The sequence below is a fragment of the Theobroma cacao genome, chromosome 3, assembly GCF_000208745.1.
Source record: "Theobroma cacao cultivar B97-61/B2 chromosome 3, Criollo_cocoa_genome_V2, whole genome shotgun sequence".
NCBI lineage: Eukaryota > Viridiplantae > Streptophyta > Magnoliopsida > Malvales > Malvaceae > Theobroma > Theobroma cacao.
Window position 1 is genome coordinate 25,961,722 of NC_030852.1, and position 14,040 is coordinate 25,975,761.

Below are 14,040 nucleotides of genomic sequence, written 5' to 3' on the forward strand. Positions count from 1 at the left end.
ATTAGAACAAAAATATCATATATATATATATATATTCATGCTCAATTTGATTTAATAAATTAATGAACAAAATATGATAAATACTATATGATAGCAAAATTCACATTAAAATTGATTTTCACATAATGAAAACACTGAAAAGATATCAAGTTACTTACTTAATTTACTAAAACCTAAAATCAAAGACCAACCGTTGAAATCTTTTTGAAATATGAAGAAATGGAATTTTGGATGACAAAAACTCAATGATACCAAAATTTAAAGAAATTAGATAATTGTGCTAATAACGTATTGTGAAATATAACCTAAAAGAACATCTATAAGAGAAAAATATTAACAAAATAAGAATATCTTATATAAGAATATGTATTTACAAATGAAATAAGATGCTTATTTATAGGCTAACAACTCTTACTTAGATAGAATTTACAAGATAAAATAATGCTAAGAGGTTTGATTTGAATGGATTAAATTCAAATTTTAATCTAATCCAATCTACATTCAAATTTTACAGGATAATATATATATATGAATGTCCATTATGCCACGATTTAGGAACTCAAATCAGGCCAAGTAGCCAAGATAAGCCAAATAGCCAAGTAAGCCAAACATAGGAGTGTAATTTGATTTGAACTATAATATATGATTATGTATATTTCGATTTGAATGTAGATTTGATTGGATTAAAATTTGAATTTAATCTATTCAAATCAAATCTCTTAGCATTATTTTATCTTATAAATTGTATCTAGGTAAAGGTTATTAGCCTATAAATAAGCATCTTACTTCATTTGTAAATACATATTCTTGAATAAGATCTTCTTATTTTGTTAATACTTTTCTCTCATAGATGTTCTTTCAGACTATATTTCACAACACGTTATGAGCACAATTCTCTAATCTCTTTAAGTTTTGGTATCATTTAGTTTTCATCATCATCTCAAAGTCAAAATTCCATTTCTTCAAGCTTCAAAAAGATTTCAATGGTTGGTTTTTGATTTTAGGTTTTAACAAATCAAGTAAGTGACTTGATATCTCTTTAGTGTTTTCATTATGTGAAAATCAACCTTAATGTGAATTTTGCTATCATATAGTATTTATCATATTTTGTCCATTAATTTATTAAATCAATTTGAGCATGAATATATATATGATTTTTTGTTCTAATTTTGGAATATGATTTTCCCAATATAATTTTTTTGTTGAATTTCGACTATGATTTTACTTAACATGTGTAAATCTATCTTTAATACCATGAGATTTTGCATTTGACATTTTAAACTGAATATATAAAATTGACTTTGTATGATATCTAATTTTTATAACAAGTGAAAAATACTATACTTTGGGTAATTTGAAATACGTTTTGTTTTGAATTTCATATCTTTTTGTGTTTAAGCAAAATAATGAGCTATTAATGAAAAATCATGAATTTCATCCATTTCCAGCAATGTGCCACACAATTTAACAATTATGATCATGGACGTGAAAAATGTCACCATAAAAATTGCAATCATGGTGGTTACACTAATCATTACTTTAAGAATACATTTAACTATTAGAAGTGGATGGATACCTTTACCCGCCAGGAGTGGATAGATACCTTTACCCACCAGAAGTAGATGAATACTTTACCTACCAGAAGTAGATGAATACTTTACCCATAAGAAGTGGTTGTATACTTTTAGCCACCAGAAGTTGATGGATACTTTTACTCACCAAAAGTGAATGGATACCTTTATCCATCAAGAGTGGTTATGTACATTTAGCCACTAGCCACTAGAAGTGGATGGATGCAAGTTGATGGATATCTTTTCCCACTTGAAGTGAATGGGTAACTTTACCCACCAAAAGTGGCTGCTTACCTTTACCAATTAGAAGTAAATGGAAACATTTACCCACCAGAAGTGGATGGATACTTTTACTCATGAGAAGTAGATGAATACCTTCACCCACCAAAAGTGAATGGATACTTTTACCTACCAGAAGTAAGGGATGAACAGTGAAAAGATATAAAAATAAAAAACAAAAGTAGACAAAATAAAAAGAATATAGAAAATGTCTGTTATTGATATGACATGAAAGGTCATTAGTTGCGTACTTGTCATATGTTTAAATATTTTGTTAAACTTTATCAAGTATTAGTGAAAGCTCAAAGAAAAAAAAGTAAAATAAATTTTGTTCAAGATGATTTTAACTATTACCAAGTTGATATAACACATTTAGATGTTGTTTTTCTTGTCCACCTTAAAGGAGGAATTAATCATGTGATTGATGATTAAAATATATAAGAATGAAATTTCTTAAATAATGTGTTGATATGTTTTAATATAATTTTATCATGAAAACGTTTTTATATGTTCTCATTATAAGTAAATAATATGTTTTTATTATATGTTTTCATAGTAAATTATATATCTATTTTTTTTTAAACGTGAAATTATGTATCTAATCGCATCTTATATTAACTTGCAAGTTTCTTATTATAAATGTAGTTTATTTTATTGAAGAAAAATATGGATATTTATCTAGATTATATTACAAAAATATTAGAATGATTGAAACTCATGCTATAGTAAACCAAAAATTTACTAATGATTTTACTATTGGCATGACCGGTTGGGTCATCTCGGATCAATAATGATACCAAAAATTATTAAAAATTCATGTGATCATCCATTGAAAAATAATAAAAAAAATTTAATATAATGAATTCTCGTGTGTTACTTGTTCTTAAGGCAAGTTAATTATATGGCCATCACTAGCTAAACTTGGGACTATATCCCCTACATTTTTGAAACGCATTAAGAGTGATATACGTGGACTCATACATCCACTATGTAGACCATTTAGATATTTTATAATTTTAATCAACGTATCAATTAGATCGTTACATGTGTGCTTATTATTAATTTGTAATTTGGCATTTGTAAGATTACACGCCCAAATCATTCATTTGTGAGCACATTTTCTTGATTATGCAATCAAGACTATTTGTCTTAACGATGTTGGTGAATTTACATTTCAAGCCTTTAATGAATATTGCATATTAGTTGAAATAACTATTGAACACTCTATTAGTTATGTTAATATACAAATAGTCCAGTAGAATCGTTTATTAAACACTTCTACCTAATTGTAAGACCATTGCTTATGAAAAAACTAAACTCCTCATTTCTACTCGGGGACATGCCATTTTGCATATAGTAACACTTGTATCCATTACGCCTACAAGTTATTATAAATTCTCTCATATGCAATTTGTTTATGATTAGGAACTAAATATGTCCAATTTAAGAATTGTTGGATAAGCAGCATATATCCCAATTGCTCCATCACAATGCACAAATATGGGTCCTTAAAGGAGGTTAGGAATATATGTTGAATGCAAATCTCCATTTATAATTAAATACATAGAATCATGAATAGAAAATTTATTCACGGTAAAGTTTGTTGATTGTCATTTTGATGAAACAAATTTTCCAATATTAAGGGAGGAAAAATAAGCAACTAGAAAAAGAAATTTCTTGAAATGCATTATTATTATTACTTAGTTTTGATCATTGTACAAATCAATATGAACTTGAAGCTTAAAAGATAACTCATTTGCAAAATATGACATATCAGTTGCTAGATGTATTTACCGATCTAAAAAGAATAACTAAATCTCGTATAACAACTGCAAATGCTCCTATTAGAATTGTTGTCCTCATTAGACAAGGCACATTAGAAGCATGAGAAACCAATCGATTTCAAATATAAAATTCTAAAAAAAAAAGAGAGCATATATACAAAATGGTCAGGAAGAGGAAACAAATGTCACGACCCAACTCGAGGGCCGTGACTAGCGCTCAAGTCTCGCAAGCAACGCCTTCAACTCTTGAATAAGCCTCACATAGTTTAAGTAGACCAATAGACATTTCCATAGCTTACAAACTTAAACAGTGCATTTCATGTCATATATTCAACATAAGATTCACAAGATGCTGTTAACATTTAATCATCAAGAGTATATCCATGTGCTATTTACAATAGCCTTACATTAGCTATCATGGTGGGTCCAAGTGCATACAAGATAAACTATAGTTTATACATCACAGAGGCAATATAAACACCATCACTAAAACAACCAACATTTATACCAAAACCAACGGAGTGGACTTGTAGATCTAGATTCCTACTAGATGCCAAAAGTGTCATTCTATTTGAAAATCGTTAGCCACTTGTTTCCCACACAAGAATCCCCATAAACTATTTATCTGCACATGGCAACAAACATTGAGTGAGTTTCTTACTAACCAATAAATGGGCAGAAAATAAACAAGCATAATAGAGGTATATTATTCATATCCAATAATACAAGATATGCCAATATAAATATAAATATGTATAACATAAAATTTAATCAAGACTTCTCAGAGTACGTAAGTGCACGTTTAATCGGCTTACCCTCCGTTAACCATAGTCCAATATTATCACATACTTACCACGTTCATCAAGACTCATCAAAGTCTACAAGTGAGTGGTGTACTTACCAATACTTTTCGATAGTCATAAATTGTAATCAAGATGGTAACAAACGTAGGGTCCTCTTGGGTAACAAGACACATCTGAAACCTAAGCTATCAATGGTAAACCAAACCACAAGAGCCGTGACACCTTCTAACTAGACTATACCATCTCGTCCGGAATACATTCATCAAACGAAACCATATAAACATTAGCATTTGTTGCCATCACATGTGCATAAATTATTTTTCTTGGCCATTTGACATTATACACGCATAGCCATTATATGCAATTCAATAATCTTTCATAGTTCAAGTTCTATAGTTAACAAGTAATATTCATTTCGTAAAATCAACAATACTCATATGCAATCACAATATAAGAGTATTGAACCATAACTTGAGCAAGCACAATGGCACAGTCAATAGACCTTAGCCTTAAAGAAAATTTTAGCCAAGCACATTCACCACTAAATGGCTCACCCTATATTAAACAGAAATTGTTATTAAGCACAGTTGCACAGTAGCTCATAAGGAACCATCAACCTAGGTATAGTTCATCTAGGCACTCTATTAACATTAGGCATTCCTATAATAACTCATTTATTTCAATTTACATACATAATCCCTAGCTTTTAAATAAATGCCCCATTCACTTAAAATTCACCAACATGGCTTACCAATAGCTTACAAATCCTTAATTCTAGTTGGATTCCAGCTCAACAACAATGCTTTAAAGCTAAATTCTTAGCTTCAAAGCATTTTAGCATTTCACAACTTAGATAATTTCTAAGTCTCACTACCAAATCTTAATTCACATTTTCCTCTTGGTTCCAAGGCCTAAGGTAGTTAGAACATTACCTTTTGTAGTTGATTTTAACCTTCTAAGAACTCCAAAATTTCAGTAGCTCTAGAGGGAATCAATTGAGCTAAAACCATAGCCAAATTCTTTTTTTTTTGAATCAATCAAAATGTAGTTCAAAGTGTTAGGAAGCTTGATCTTACCTTAAGTATGAATTTACAAGCTTCCAAATACTCCAAATTAGCTCCAATCTACTAGGGGGTCTAAGCTTGTAAGTGCAGAGAGGGAGAACTTTTGTTTCCTTGTGTTTTCAAATAGGTGGAATGCCTAAAGCCTTTTCAATTTTTTACTGACTTACAGTGATGTATTGATACCTTTATAAATGTATTGATACATTTTTACAAAATTCCCTCAAATCTATCGATACATGTGTCAATGTATCGATACAATTTTAACAGAATGGTCTTTACCTCAAATGTATCGATAGATTGAGGAAATCTAACAATACATTTTTGACAAAATGTCTCTTTTCACAAATCTATCAATACGTGAGGTGCTTCTATTAATAGATTTTCAACAAAATGCCTTCAAGCCTAAATTTATCGATACATTCTTGAATGTATCGATAGAAATTTTACAAAACGTTTCCTTAAGGCATTTTTCCCAGAATGTAAATTTCTAGCATTTTAAGCTGCTTGACTGCAAGCCAAAACTTATAAAATCATTTCCTGTCTCAACATTCATCTCAATGCAGCTAGTATGTTTCGTATTACCCAATATCCAAACTAAATATGCCATAACATAGCTTGTTGTTGATTTTTCACGTAAGTGCACGTATCACAAATAAGTAATATAATGATGATGTAAAGTATAGTTCCCACAGAAAATTGTTTTAATCCCTGTTTGTTAATTACTAAAATTGAAACACTCTACTTTTATTTAAATAACAAAAATTAAGTTAAAAAAAGTTAAATTTAACAAATTTAACAAACTTAAAACCTAAATCTAATCTAAAATTACCTAGCAAAATTATTTTATTAAACTTGATTGATTACTAGACCTAAGATTATAATTTCCCTCAATACTTCATCTGAATATTCTCTCTCTCTCTCTCTCTCTCTCTCTCTCTCTCTCTCTCTCTCTCTCTCTCTCTTAACTTAGTTTAACGAATTAAGTTGCTAACNTCTCTCTCTCTCTTAACTTAGTTTAACGGATTATGTTGCTAACCTAGAGTCCTAATTTATTTACAAGTCTTTGTCGATGTTCTTATAAAAATAACTTTCCTAATTAACTTACTATATGTCTATGCAAAATAAATTGAAGAAAGATTAATTAAGTTCATGATTTAATTCTGATTATGCATGGCTTATAGGTGTATGTCTATCCTACATGCAAATTAAACTACCTAATCAACTAATTGCATTGATCATATGCTATTCTATTCAAGGTCTATCTAAATCTCTTTTGTCAAGGTTTAACTTAGATTTTTAGATTAATCTAATTAGTGATCAAGCAATTGGAAGTATTAAAAACAAAATAGAATAAATAACTTAAAAACCATCAAAACATAGGCAAAAAAGAGATAAATAATTTAGACTATGTAATCAGTTCAATCATAATTTTAGATAAATAAATTAGTTCTCCATAAAGGCACACATTATCATCAAATTAAGTTTAAACATCAAAATCAAACCAAGAAAATAAAACAATAACAAAAAGATAAAATAAACCCATGAATTGTAATATTGATCTCCAAATCTTCTTAAATCCCCCTGATTTCTTCTCAGCTTTAATGAGACCTTTTTTTCCAATGACTTAATTCTTAGCTCTAAATCAAGTGTTTCGTGTCTCTAAAAGTCCTTCGAAAAGTTACTTTTATAAGGCTTTAAAGTTGGGTCAAGTTGGGTGAAGAAAAAAGTCAATTCTAACCAGGATTTCCTCATTAGACTACGCGAGCCGTGGCCTACCTCCACCAAGGCCGTAGCCTTGACCATTTAATTTGCAAAAGTCATGATCTCTCTAGGATTGCTGAAGTGCTTTAATTTTGACAAGGTTTTTAACCACCTTTCAGGCCGAACTAAGCAAAATAGTAAACATAAAAGTTGTATATTTTTCTCTTCAATTTCTAATGGTCTAAGAATCACTTCATTTGGAGTTCTGTATAGAAAGTCATGATCAAAATACCGAGACATGTGTAGTGGAAGTCTACATCTCATGAGCACTTAACTTGACAACTTTTCACCCTTTTAATTGCACACCCACAAAATAAACAAATTAATCAATAATAACATATCTTAGGCACATTAACACCAATTTAAGCACAAAATTAACTAAGATTAAATTGACTCACCTAATTAACTAACTTAAATAAATTAAATAAAACTTACTAATTTCTATACATTACCACAAAAATTAAGCTAAATTATTATAAAAATTAAGTCCAAATAACTCTATATCATAAAGTTATCATAGCTCAAGATCTTAATTTCATCGAAAACAAACATTTCATCATTCAAGATCCTTAACCACATAATCATGCTCATATGCATGTTCTTAACTCCTCATGCAACATAACACAAACCATTAATAGTGTTTATCAAAGTTGGGTGTGTTACAACAAAAACTCCAGAAGAAACCCCTAACATAATTGATAAAATTTCAAAAGAAATTCAAACACCTAAAATTTTTAAAAATGAAGAGATCTTAATAAATTATGTCATGACAGGAAAATATGAAACTAGAATGAAATAAATATGGACGATATTTTCACATATAATATAGCGCTCAATATTATGAAAAAAATAAGGATCTTGAACCTACATCTTTTAAAGAATATAGACATAGAAATGATTGATCAATGTGGAAAGACGTAATTAAGGCGGAATTGAACTCACTTGCAAAACATGAAATTTTGGACCTATTGTCCATACAACAATTGGTGTAAAACTAGTGGGATCTAAATGGCTATTTGTGTAAAAATGAAATGAGAAAAATGAGATTGTGAGATATAAAGTACGGCTTGTCGCAGAAGGTTTTACGTAAAGACTTGGTATTGATTATGGAGAGACATATTCTCTTGTGGTGGATGCAATTACATTTCTGTATTTAATTAGTCTGGTAATACATGAAAAGATTGAAATGCATCTAATGAATATAGCTACATCTTATATATATGGCTAACTTAATATCAATATCCACATGAAAATCCATAAAGAATTTAAGTTGCTTGAAGCACATAATTCTTAGGAAATTTATTCGATCAAATAAAATAAATATTTATATGGATTAAAAGCAACCTGGACACATGTGATATAATTGCCTTAATGAATCGTCTTAGTGAATATTTGTTGAAGAAAGCTATAAAAATAATCTTATATGCCCGTGTATTTTTATAGAAAGATTTGGATATGAATTTGTAATAATTATTGTTTATATTGATGATTTGAATATTATTGAAACTCTCGAAGAGTTATCAAAAGTTGTAGGTTACTTAAAGAAAGAATTTCAAATGAAAGACGTTGGAAAAATAAAGTTTGTTTAGGCCTTTGATTGAGCACTTGACAAATGAAATTTTTGTCTTTCAATCAAATTATATAGTAAAAGTGCTAAAACGATTCTATATAAAGCGCATCCATTGAATTCACCTATAGTTGTAAGGTAACTAAATGTGAAAATGGACCCTTTCTAAGCTCGTGAAGATAATGAAGAATTTCTTGGTCTTGAAGTGCCATATCTTAGTGCAATCATAGCATTAACATATCTTGCTAGCAATACATGACCTGATATATTATTTGCTGTAAATTTATTAGCAAGATATAGTTCTTTTCCAACTCGAAGGCATCGGAATGAAATTAAATATGTACTCCGATATCTTCGAAGAACAATGGACATGGGTTTATTTTACTCACATGTATTCAAAATCAAATTTAATTGGTTATGCAGATGCAGAGTATTTATTTGATCCACACAAAGCTCAATCTCAAATAAGTTACTTATTCACATATGGAGATACGGTTATTTCATGGGGTTCTGTATAACAAACTATAGTTACTACTTTTAATCGTGCATAAATTTTAGCAATTTATGAGGCAAGTCAAAAATGTATTTAGTTAAGATCTATAACTCAACATATTCGTGTAAAGTGTGACTTGTCAACCAAGAAAAAAAATTTCGACAACGTCATATGAGAATAATACTGCTTGTATGGTTCAATTAAATGAATGATACATTAAAAGCAATAGAACAAAACATACTTCACAAAAAAAATCTTCTTCACTTATCATCTCCAAGAAAAAGGTAATATTAGTGTTCAACAAATTTATTCAAGTGACAACCTAGTAGATTTGTTCACGAAAGATCTTCGTATTGCAACATTTGAAAAGTTGGTATAAAGTATTGGAATGTGTCGTTTTAAAGATCTTAAATAATATAGCCATTAAAGAAAGTAAAATATGCACTGCACTATTTTTCTTAATTAAGGTTTTTCCCACTAGTTTTTCTTGATAAGATTTTTAATGAGGCAATATTTTAAAAGCGTATTCTTAAAAATAATTATGTATTATTTTTCCTTCACTCAAATTTTTTTTCAAGAGATTTTTTCCTAGTAAGATTTTGACGAGGCATATTTTCAATATAATAGATATTTAAGGGAGAGTGTTATGAATATATGTATGAATGTCCATTATGTCGTCACCCAAGAGTCCAAACTAGACCAAGCAGTCAAGATAGGCCAAATAGCCCCGCAGGTCAAACATAGGAGTATAATTTGCTTTAAATTTTTATATTTGATTATATATATTTAAATTTGAATGTAGATTAGATTAGATTAAAATTTAAATTTAATCCATCTAAATCAAATCTCTTAACATTATCTTTATCTTGTAAATTCTATCTAAATAGGATAATCAGTCTATAAATAAGACACTTACTTCATTTATAAATATATATTTTTAAATAAAATTTTCTTAATGTCCTTTCAAATTATATTTCACATCAAGAGAGTATTATATGAGGCAAGCATGTGCTAAGGAAATATATAATGGTAACGTCTCCCATATGACTAATAATAATACTAGTAGCATCATAATTGCCAAGACCTCATTGGAATTAGCTTTTCATGCCTACATTTTATGTTTTTGGAAGGCTATGAAGTAAAAGTTGTGTCAAATGTTCCCATCTTGAAAATGTTTCTCATATCTTGGTCTCAAGACTCACAATTTTCCTACAATAAGGTAGCAATTGGTATGAGAAAAGTAGTAGCACATTCCTTGCAATGTGTCTAATTAAATTATATTATAGTGTTTGTTTTACAACAGACCACTGTAATGTAAGATTACAATACAATTACATTACAGTCAAAGGATATAATGTGATTGCAGTTCAAAACCAATGCAATCACATTACATTGCAATTTGCAATGTTATTAAAGACATTTTTAGCCTTCAAGTTTATTACTTTATTAAAAACATTTTGTAATGTTATAATTAAAATAAAATATATAATATAAGAATTAAAAATTAAAATAAAATAAAATATAAGAAATTAAAATTTATATAATATAGGTAAAAGAAATTAAAATATAATATATAATATAAAAAATTAGATTAAAGAAATGAAAATAAAATATATAATATTATTATAAAAAATAAAAATAAAATATATGACATTAAAAATATATTTAAGAGATGATATTATATAAAAATTAACAATAAAAAATACAAGTATAGTAAGCTTGTATTTTAATAAATAGGGATAATTTTAAAAATTAACATTATATTTTTAGCAAAGTACTTGTAAACCAAATAATATTATATTTTCTACATTTTAATCATTATTTTGTTTATATATCAAATACTATAATATTATTTTTTTTGTAATCATTTTACTTATAACCACATTACCTATAATACATTATATTGTAAAGCACTAAACATCACCTAATAACTTTCAAACAGCCTAAACAAATAGCAGTAGATGAGAGGACGGCGATTTAGGGGCAATAAATAAATTGAAGATTAAAAAAAAAAAAAAGCCAAATTTTGTACTATAGCTTTCCTAGAGTGGGGACCCCTTTCTGCCACGTACAGATTTGGGACGAGAACAGCTCAATTGGTACAATATTTTATCTACCTTAATGTGATGGACGGTCCAATCAAATTAATCCACCAACGTGAATTTTAATTTCAGAATTTCAGCCATCTTTATACAGTGAGCTTGAGAACGGATGATTCTCCACTATGATGTACGTCATTCCTTGACTGCATTATGAACAAAAGAAAGAGACAGGAGGTTGGTGGGTAAAATTTAAAAAGTTTTTAAAAATATTTTAAACGATATTTTAATATTTTTATTTCAAAATGATGTTTTTAATCTTTTACTATTAATTCCATTAATCAACAATTAATAAAATTAAATCTGATATTATATGTATTTTAGGACTTAATATTTGATATAATTTTTTTAAATAATAAAAGATAAAAAAACATAATTTTGAAACAAGAAGGATTAAAATATCCTTTTTAAAGTATTTTGGGAGAATATTTTTTGGATTTTACATGAAGGCCAACTGGTGGCCTCCTAACAGTCTTCTCAATTCGATTTACAATTCTCCATTTCCACGGGGCATGCACTACACGCATCATCTATCCAAGCCATCCAATTTCTGTGGACTTTCTTTTATTTTACTCTTTCCACTCTTCCTTTTGCTTTTCATCCCTTTCACTACCTTGATTAGTTGGGCTATTGAGTGAAGAAACCAATATGCCAAAGACATTTTTTGGATTATCATCTCAATGTCTTTGTTTAGATCAATGTTGAATCACAAAATTCATAGCTATATATTTCCTAACTCCTTATTGGCCAATTGGTACAGAATTTTCTTTATTTTTCTTGCATTGGCTTCCTACTGGGTAAGCCTACACCATATGAGAAAGGAGATACGATTTTTCAAACATGTTAGTTAAGTAGTATCTCAATAACCAACTTGTTGATTGATTGAAAGGCGAAAAGTCGACTAGATTTTTCTTCAAGACTTTGCTTAGGAAATCTTGTGGATGAACAAATCGTTTTCACCAAGTAATGACAGCTTGCCATTTGTTTTTGTACATGTGTTATACCTTGAAACTATGGCAACTTTGAAGACTTGCAAGCGATGACTCCTTTCAGTTGAATATTAAGTTGGATACCATTTTAGTTTTACCAATTATTTCACAAGTCATGAAAACAGTGAGTCGTCAATGAATTTGCAGGTGAAACTGCAAATTCTATGCACTAAAATGCCATAAAATTACAACTGAACTTCCACAGTCACCATTCTCCATTCATTTCCATATATACCCCTAATAGCTTTTCCAATTTTTATGAAAATTGTTCTCCCAGGAAGAAGAAAAAGAAATTGAAGTAGTGGATATATATTGATAAGGGAAAACGACATAAGCCTATTCCATGGAATCAAAACTTGGAACATACCAGCCTAATTGGTCTATGATCTTCTTCAACCTCTCTTCCTGACCCTTTGAGTCACCAATTGCTGTTGTGAAAGGGTAAATATAGGTCACTTTCTCGGCCATAGACCTGTAAGTAACAACATCTCCCTTCACTAAAAACTCCAGCACGTCCCGGCCAAACGCTCCATCAACCTCGGCTAGTAAATATTTGCCTGATCATTTGTTTAACAGTTGTCAGTAAATTATTCGATATCTCAGTCTACTCAAATATATGAACATAAAAGATTACAAGGCCTTAGCTTATTCTCAATTTGGTTCAATTGTCCTTCTTCCTTTCTCCCCCATATAAACTATCTTTAAAGCCTTTAATTCACACTTGAACTTCATGCACATTGGATATATCCATTATTCCACTTCAAATGCCAATTTGTAACATCATGTCTGCATGTATACGGCTTTCAGTCTACTTACCACTTGGGGTATCTTCAACAACCTCAATCTTGGCATTCTTCTGAGTTTTTAGGATTGCTTCTTGCAGTTCCTGCAATGAAGCATGCTCAAAAGTAAGTCAATATGACAATTTCACATTACAAATTATTCAGAAATAAAGGCATAAAAATAAATTTCTCAAACCTGAACCGCATTCTCTGTAGAATTCTCGGGAATAATCCATGGGAAAGCAAAAGATGATGATTTTGCATTTGTTGACACACAACCTGGATTTGTGGACGGGCAAGGCCTAATTTTCCTGCAAAGGGATAAAGCATTTCCTTCCAACTTATAAAACGTTATTATCAATAAAAAACCACTAAAATAAACTTAATATATTTGCTTAATTTAAACCAATTAAAAAGATGAAAAAGTTTCAAGACAGACCCATCTTCCAGTCCAAGCTGCAAGAACTTGGCCTCAGTAAAAGGGGTGGTGGGTGGAAGTTTGGGGGAAGACAGAGAGTTAACAGAAGGAAAGGCCAAGGAAGGTAGTGGGGAGTTCAAGGTTAAAGTGAGGGCTAGAGAGAGCAAGTTAGAGAAGAGAATGGGTTTTGGGTTAGGATTCTTTGAGATTTGCAGTTGAGAAAATGTTGCAGAGGGTGTTGGTTGTTTGGAAGGTGAAGAAAGCAGAGGGAGGAGCTGACGAATCAGAGTAATGGTCATGGTTGTTACTTTCTGTTATCCTTTTTCTCCTCCGCTCACATCTCCAAGTTTCTCTCTCTGGTTCTGTGTCTCAACCAGGATAAAACAGCACCGTTTCACACTTTTTAACTTTTTTAAGCAGAGTCAATTAG

General features: G+C 29.7%; 1 protein-coding gene across 1 annotated transcript; it reads right to left on the reverse strand.

Moving 5' to 3' along the window:
* On the reverse strand, positions 12,540–14,009 carry LOC18605116 (thylakoid lumenal 17.9 kDa protein, chloroplastic). Its single transcript, XM_007037933.2, has 4 exons — positions 13,632–14,009; positions 13,389–13,503; positions 13,227–13,296; positions 12,540–12,967 (listed from the first exon to the last, which is right to left on the reverse strand). Exons 1-4 carry the CDS (start codon positions 13,907–13,909, stop codon positions 12,747–12,749), a joined length of 684 nt encoding a protein of 227 aa, XP_007037995.2. The 5' UTR covers positions 13,910–14,009; the 3' UTR covers positions 12,540–12,746.

What these genes read in the sequence shown, in the direction of transcription:
- LOC18605116 (XM_007037933.2), bottom strand. Translation starts at nt 13,909, where the DNA reads ATGACCATTACTCTGATTCGTCAGCTCCTCCCTCTGCTTTCTTCACCT. An exon ending in CAGCTTGGACTGGAAGATGG is followed by an intron (nt 13,504 to 13,631) that starts GTCTGTCTTGAA and finishes ATCCCTTTGCAG; the next exon opens with GAAAATTAGGCCTTGCCCGT. An exon ending in CTACAGAGAATGCGGTTCAG is followed by an intron (nt 13,297 to 13,388) that starts GTTTGAGAAATT and finishes GCTTCATTGCAG; the next exon opens with GAACTGCAAGAAGCAATCCT.